Raw genomic sequence first — 8,063 nt, 5'->3', positions numbered from 1 at the left:
CGCGCAGTTTGGTTGTGTGAGAGTCAAGATAACCTTGACGCAGTCAACTCACGTGTATATAAACATAGTTCGGTAATTATTGTAGTGTCCTTAGTGTAAGTTTAGTCACCTAAAATTAGTATTAAGAGCTCGTAGACTCAGTTAATTAATTTGTGTGATTCTTTTGGTGTTAAGACTTTCTTGAAAGCCCACTATTGGTATCAAGGTGACAGCAGACAACTCTAGCATCAGTTTTTGTGCATTTTTTTTTGTGATAAGAGTAATTATAGTGACATTAGACAACTCATTTAAGTAAATCATGGCAGATAAACGTGTAATTTCTCCTGCCAAGTCGGACTACATAGATGTAGCTGACGACAACGACTCAATAGAGGGTATGGCCCAGGCCAAGAACCGCAGCCAACTCAACCAGGTTAACAGCCATCAACCTCCCAGCAGTGAGGTGATGATGTGCCATTTCCACAGCCGACTCCAGATCACACCCATTCATCTAAGCAGACTTCTCACCAGGTAACTCATCATCATAGTCAACTCTCTGCAGTCAACTCTAATTATGTTTTAGTCAATTCTCCAAGTGGTGGTGTGATCACTCAACATGCAGACAACTCAACGATTAATGGTTATGAATCATGTCAATCTATATGTGCTGACAGGAGTAAAGAATGCTTCTCTGATGACTCGACGGAAAGGATGACCTTAGCACATGAGGTTTCGGCCTCAGGAGGGTTGAGGGTCCTGGAAGAAGAGTCAGAAGGTCTCGTTCGATCTCCTACAGCTGAAGAAAAGAGTCAAACTCACACTAGTCAAATCTCAGACGACTCACATGATTCAACAATCACCAAGAACACTACAGACAACTCAGATATCCATGGAAGACTCGCTTCAGCACTCAGGGCAGCAGAAGATCCATGCACTAACGAGTCTCCAGTTCAATCAGACAGCTCAGCAGTCTTACTCGCCACAGCCAATGCAGTATTACTCTCAGACTACTCTCAGCTTCCAGTAAGACTCCTGATAGACTCAGGGTCTGAGCTGACGTTTATCTCATCAAGTGTGGTAAAGACTTGTCATCTCCAACGTCGTCCATCAGTAATATCAGTGCTGGGAATTGGTAACGAACCAGCTGTACAAACCAGAGGAGTGACAACAGTGACACTTAGATCAACTCACACACAGGAGCAAGTTACAATTAATGCTCAGATCCTCAAATGTGTCACTGGTACTGTACCAACCAGACAACTCAAGGAACTCAACTGGTCAGCTCTCAACTCTCTGCAACTTGCTGATCCAGACTACTCAACTCCACGACCCATTGACATCTTAATAGGAGCAGATTGTTATGGTCTGATTGTGAAGGCTGGCATCAAACAATTTCCTCAGTCATCTCTCATAGCCCAAGATTCACTCTTTGGATGGATGCTCATTGGAATGCCACAACAGACAAGATGCTCAACTGTGAGAACTCATCACGCAGCACGGGTCGACTCATACCAGCAAGTGTCTGATCTCTTGACAAAATTCTGGGTTCAAGAAGAAGTTCCAGAGACTTCAACCAGCCAACTCAGCCCAGATGATCAATCTTGTGAAGATCATTATGTTACGACTCATTCAAGAGATCAAGATGGGAGATATATTGTGAGAATACCACTCAAAGCATCACCATCTCTTCTAGGCAACTCATCAGCGAGAGCTCATCAGGGTTTACTACACATGATCAGACGACTCACAAAGAATGACTCATATGCACAACTCTATCACAACTTTATGCAAGAATACGAGTCACTGAACCACATGACACGAGCCAAGGCAAGTCCAGTCAACTCTCCAGTGTATTATTTGCCTCATCATGGTGTCTTAAGAGAAGACAGTCTGACTACAAAACTTCGTGTAGTATTTAATGGCTCTAGTCCATCTTCTAGTGGGCTATCAGTGAACGATATTCAGCATACTGGTGCCAAAGTCCAGAAAGACATTGCAGACGTACTCATTTGGATCAGGCAGCATAAATTTGTGTTCACATCAGACATCACCACGATGTACAGACAAATCAAAGTCCACCAAGATGATTGGGATCTCCAGAGAATCCTGTGGGTGGACGAGCACTCCAAGATAATCCCATATCAACTCACAACAGTCACGTATGGTACCAGATCAGCTCCGTTTCTGGCTGTTCGCACAATGATCCAGCTAGTAAAGGATGAAGGTCATAAGTTCCCTCTAGCTGTTGATCCACTACTAAAAGGAAGATATGTGGACGATATTTTTGGAGGTGCTGACACCGTGAGTCAACTGATAGACATCTCAACCCAAGTCAGACACATGGCAGGTGGCTTCCCGTTAGCGAAATGGCACAGCAACTCACTTCAATTCCTTCAATCACTCACAGACAACTCATCAGAAGAGCAGATCCACTCATTTGAGAGCAGCAAAACGAAATTACTTGGGCTCTCGTGGATTCCAGCGACCGACTCATTTAAGTTCAACTCAAAACCTCCTCGTGAGAAGTCCAAGCTCACAAAGAGAATAATTTTATCAGAAACAGCACAACTCTACGATCCACTTGGATTTCTAGCACCTTTCATTGTCAGAGCAAAGATGTTGCTACAAGAAATCTGGCTAGATAAACTCTCATGGGATGACCAAGCCCCAGATCACATCATCACCAAGTAGAACAGCTTCAGATCAGAACTCTCATGTGTTTCAGACCTCTCAATTCCACGATGGTTACGGATTACTCAGAAATCGATCGTGGAACTTCATGGCTTTTCAGACGCCTCACAAGCAGCTATGGCAGCTGTTGTTTACATACGGACTACTCATCCAGATCATGGAACTTGTTCAACTATAGTCTGCTCAAAGTCTAAGGTTGCTCCATTGAAGAAGATGTCTATTCCCAGACTCGAACTCACCGCAGCATTGCTGCTTGCCAGACTAATCACTTATGTAAGGAACAACTTAGACATTCAGCCAACTCAACTCGTATGTTGGACAGACTCCTCAGTGACTTTGACCTGGATTCAGTCTCACTCATCCCGTTGGAAGAAGTTTGTAAGAAACAGAGTGTCAGCAATTCAAGATCTCACTCCAATCAGCGTTTGGAGGTTTGTACCTGGCAAACAAAATCCAGCGGATTGTGCTTCTCGAGGTATCAGCATATCCCAGCTTCGGAAGCACCCCCTGTGGTGGACAGGACCACAGTGGTTAACAGCAGACGAATCATTATGGCCAACTCAATCATCAGTGTACGATTCAAAAGCTCAGCAGGAAGAGCGGCCCGGGCTCACTTTACTTACTCAGACAATTCAACATGATTATCATTGGGATATGATATACAGACATTCACGGCTAATCAAATTGCTCAGAGTGACTGCAATTTGCTTCAGATTTAGCCAACTCCTCAGACGAGTACCGCAGTCATCTCTCACCTTCCCTCTCACGCCACAAGAATTAGAGAGAGCAAGGATTTTTTGGATAAAGGCAACTCAAGAATCGTACTTCTCACAAGAAATCAAGCAGATCAACTCAAATTCACTGCCCGTCTCACACCCCCTCGCACGATTGACAGCATTTATTGACACTCAAGGCGTCATACGTGTTGGAGGGAGGTTAGCAAATGCTAGCTTGGACCAAGAAGCAAAGCATCCTGCAATCCTACCACAGAAAACTCATCTTTCCAGACTAATCATTGCAGATGCTCATGAAAGAACATTGCACGGTGGGACGCAGGCAACTCTGAACCTCATACAATCATCGTACTGGATCATAGGCGGACGACTCCCAGTACGATCCTATATTTATCATTGTATGAAATGTGCTCGTTTACGTGGCGAACGAGCGAAGCAGTTAATGGGTCAATTGCCGTTATCAAGAATCACTCCAGCCCGACCATTTGCCGTCTGTGGTGTGGATTACGCTGGTCCCATCACGCTAAAGACTTGGAAAGGCAGAGGCGCCAAAACATCTAAGGGTTGGATGTGCATTTTTGTGTGCTTCGTTACTTCTGCACTTCATTTAGGGATTGTAACAGATTATTCAGCAGACTCATTCATTGCAGCGTTCAGAAGGTTCACTGGACGTCGAGGTGTCTACAGAACTCTCCACAGTGATTGTGGCACCACAGTTCAAGGCGCAGACACGCTCATCAGACAACTCTTCATGCAGGGGACTCAACAGTTCAGTCAACTCGCAGCTGTATTTGCAAAGGATGGAACTGATTGGAAGTTTAATCCACCAGCTGCACCACATATGGGAGGAAAATGGGAAGCTGCAGTCAAATCAGTAAAGTTCCATCTTAACAGAACGATAGGCGACTCACTCTTTACATATGAAGAGCTTTCCACACTGCTTGTCCAGATAGAAGCAGTCCTTAACTCCAGACCACTCGAACCTCTCTCAGCCGACTCTACAGACATCTCAGCATTGACTCCAGCACACTTCTTGATTGGTGAACCGCTTATAACATTACCAGAGCCTTCACTTGAAGATGTGCCAATGCCACGCTTGTCCAGGAGGCAATTTATTCAGCAGCGACTCCAATCGTTTTGGTCAACGTGGTCAAAACAATACCCTCAGCAGCAACTCGCCATTTCCAAGTGGAAACACCCCTTTCACAACATCACAGTCGGCTCACTTATACTACTCACTGACGAGAGGTTCCCACCAACGAAGTGGCCTCTCGCCAGAGTGATTGAGGTGTTCCCAGGATCAGACGGACTCATCAGAACGGTCAAACTCAGGACAGCAGCAGCAGAACTCATCAGAACACTCACCAAACTAGTCATCTTACCATACACTCCACCAGCAGAAGATCAGCAAAGGCATTGCTGATGGTGGGACAATGTTCTGACTTGGAGGGGCCCAAGTCAGTTAGTCAGAAATATTCAAAATTTCGTAATGCCGGACTTGTCCACCGGCGCGTCAGTCAACTCACTGGACCAATCATCGGGAAGTATTTCCCTCATGGCCCAGAAGGCAACTCTACGGCCCTAGTGACGCCAACAAGCACGCGGTCGAGAACTTGTGGCGTCAGTTAGCTCCAGGCAAATCAAGCGGTCAACTCTGTAGAAAATTACAAAGTCAGTTAGCTCCAGGCAAATCACGCGGTCATCTCTGTATAATTTTTCGCCGTCAAATCGCAGTTTTTTGCAGTCAGCTCACTCGTTGTACAATACAGTACGGTCAAGGAGACTCAGACACCTCTCACTAAGATACGTGAATCATCAAATCACTCTCATCAGTGCAAGTGGTCCAGTATATTCAGTTTGTAGTGTCTTTGGGCGCGAAGCTGAACTGGCGTCGACGCCATAGTGCCTCACGGACATTCACCTATACATCGCTCCCCCGAATAACTCTGGTGTATACTGTAAATGTTGCTATTCACTGTTTTTTGAGACTATGTTATTTGGTGAAGAAATAACCATTGGACAACTCATAAGTGTACAAACAATTATGGTACAGTCAACTCAACTAGATGTAGTGATTATTAAATTCTATTGAGTATGTTAAGTGTTATTGTTGAATAAAAACTATAAAACCCAAGCAATCCAGTGTTAATAAACTATATTTTAGAACCTTCTAGCATCCAACCTTTTGTTCTTATTCTGCTCTTAATTCATACAGTCCACTAGTTTCCAGTTTGCTCATTCGGCCGACTCGAAGTCAGAACACTGTCCTTTAATTATATTCACATAACTTTATCATGATATATCTAATGATCTATCGGGGATAAAATGACTACTCAAATTTCTCGATATCGATTAATTGTTCTGTTACATTATTACTTCATCTAATAAAATGTAATCATTTATTATTAGTCGTTTTTTAGCTGATATCAATACAGAAAAATTTTATTCTCAAGTTTCCCTTCAAGTTATGGTCAAGCAACTTCATCATGACATATTTTGCGATCCACTCGGCGTAGAATTACCGTTCAAGTTTGGTAGAGATTATGAAATTTTTCTTCTTTTCCTATACGCGTCAGGCCAGCAGTAGTGCAAGTAGAGTAATTCTAAAGCAGCGGATCGTTTTATGGCTAGAAGAAAAATTTCATAATCTCTACCAAACTTGAACAGTAATTCTACGCCGAATAGATCGCAAAATATGTCATGATAAAGTTGCTTGACCATAACTTGAAGGGAAACTTGAGAATAAAATTTTTCTGTCTTGATATCAGCTAAAAAAAAAACAACTAATTAACATAATTTACAATTTTTTTTTGTGTTTAATACCTACAGGAATTCGTACAGTGCATCATGAGTTAAACCGTGCAGTTCAATGATATGTAGTAACACATATTTTTTTCTAGCTCAAATGCTTAGATGTTTATGAATTAACGACTACTCAAATCTTGATAGCTCTTACTGCTTTTCTTTTCATGTCATAGATTTTATTGTAGGACCAATTTACTGACCTAGAAAAATTTTCCCGGCGACTCACTGTCTACTCAGACATTTAAAAATCCTGTTATAATCCATTGACTCAAGTAATACATTCTTATTACATCAACTTATTAATTTCTGCTAAAAAATAGGTTTCGCGGGGCAATTCTTTATGTCAAATTTGTGTATATAATACGCCGTTTGATTATAGTCCGATTATTTACGAAAATGTGTAGTTTTTAATTTTAGCACTGTCAGTATTAATAATACTGTAAAATAAGACTCAATAACAACTTCGGAAAATTAGTAAATTAATTAAAATGTTTATTAATGATTGACAGCAATCAATAAAAAGAAAGAATCCGTGCGGTCAACTCAAGTCTCAGACAAAAACTGGAGATAAACAAACTCTCCCCTCGTTGCTATAAACAATCTAATCGTCAAGCAATCGTTGTTAACTAACAAACTGTCGTTCGTCTAATAGTCATTAGACGGCGACATACAAATATTTAACAATACGTTTTAAACTAAAAATTATGTCCTTAACAATTATGTTGTATGATATGCTAAAGTTAGTCATGTATAAAAAATCTATGACTACGATTATCTTATTAATTAATAATAATAATGATATGCATTCACAAATAAAAATGTTAGAAACTTGCAATCGTTACTTGTACTTCGAACAATATTTGGAAAATGAAACATTTAAATTCATAGTTGACGCTTTAACGCCAGTGTTCGCATGCACGCTCATTTTTAGCGGTGTTAGTGGAAGTATCTTGGAGGACTTTTCAAATCGGCAGAGCTTCATATCGTTTATAATGATTAAACATTTTCTAAAACTATCAATATAAATATAGAAGTCAATTCTGAATATGTTAAATTTTCAATTGATTGTTTTTTAAACGCATTCTTATGGGCACTTTGATATATTTCATTATTACCCACCTTAAACTCAGCAAGTTACCTGTACACAACATTTCTAGAAGTAATTAATAAAAATAATAGTTTAATCGATGAGAGGTGGAATTCCCTATCAATCATTACACACACATATATATAGATATTTATATACAGTGCAACCTCGATATAACTAATCGGAGGGGAACAAGAAAATATTCGTAATATCAAGTAATTCGTTGAACTGTATGTATATACATAAATATATAATATTATAAATGAAAAAAAAATATTAATATTATAAAAAATATTAATATTATAGATGAAAAAAAAAAATATTTGTATTTGTTTTTTTATTGATAATCGTTCTTAAAAAACTAAGTTATATAGATCATAATAAATTATGCTGAAATCAGAAATATTAAAAAAAAAAGACAACAAGATCCTAGACTCGAACCTCAAAAGTAAAAGTTCGGAGCCCGGAACGTTACCTCTGAGCTATGCTGCATCTTCAAAAAACTGCAACATCTTATATTTAAGCTGCGCTTAAGGATTGCCATTTATCCGGCTTACTTATCTCAACAACTTCTTTTTTTGTTAAATAATTTTTTTTTCTATATTTTAATTTGTGTAAAAGCAAAAAACAAAATTTTTATATAATATTTCTAACATAATCTATAAAATAATTTTTTTTTGTTAATTTGCTCTTCTTATAAAAAAGAAATTTGTATCCTGGAAATCGCTAATCCATTACTAAAATCATTTGTAATTATATTACAACAG

General features: G+C 39.8%; 2 protein-coding genes across 2 annotated transcripts; both read left to right on the top strand.

Annotated features, from left to right (window-relative positions):
- The first annotated feature begins 298 nt into the window (after positions 1-298).
- On the top strand, positions 299-2,670 carry LOC118071448 (uncharacterized). Its single transcript, XM_035090614.1, has 2 exons — positions 299-374; positions 563-2,670. The coding sequence occupies exons 1-2, from the start codon at positions 299-301 to the stop codon at positions 2,668-2,670; spliced, it is 2,184 nt and encodes a 727-aa protein (XP_034946505.1).
- Positions 2,671-2,787: 117 nt separating this feature from the next.
- LOC118071447 (uncharacterized) lies at positions 2,788-4,827 on the top strand. Its single transcript, XM_035090613.1, has one exon. It carries the CDS (start codon positions 2,788-2,790, stop codon positions 4,825-4,827), a length of 2,040 nt encoding a protein of 679 aa, XP_034946504.1.
- Positions 4,828-8,063: the final 3,236 nt, after the last annotated feature.

Source organism: Chelonus insularis, unplaced genomic scaffold (genome assembly GCF_013357705.1).
Source record: "Chelonus insularis isolate UGA/USDA-ARS -01 unplaced genomic scaffold, ASM1335770v1 contig_84_pilon, whole genome shotgun sequence".
Lineage (NCBI taxonomy): Eukaryota > Metazoa > Arthropoda > Insecta > Hymenoptera > Braconidae > Chelonus > Chelonus insularis.
The sequence above is the reverse complement of the archived record's forward strand: the minus strand, read 5'-3'. Positions and strand labels throughout refer to the sequence as shown.

What these genes read in the sequence shown, in the direction of transcription:
- LOC118071447 (XM_035090613.1), top strand. Translation starts at nt 2,788, where the DNA reads ATGGCAGCTGTTGTTTACATACGGACTACTCATCCAGATCATGGAACT.
- LOC118071448 (XM_035090614.1), top strand. Translation starts at nt 299, where the DNA reads ATGGCAGATAAACGTGTAATTTCTCCTGCCAAGTCGGACTACATAGAT. An exon ending in CGACAACGACTCAATAGAGG is followed by an intron (nt 375 to 562) that starts GTATGGCCCAGG and finishes ATTATGTTTTAG; the next exon opens with TCAATTCTCCAAGTGGTGGT.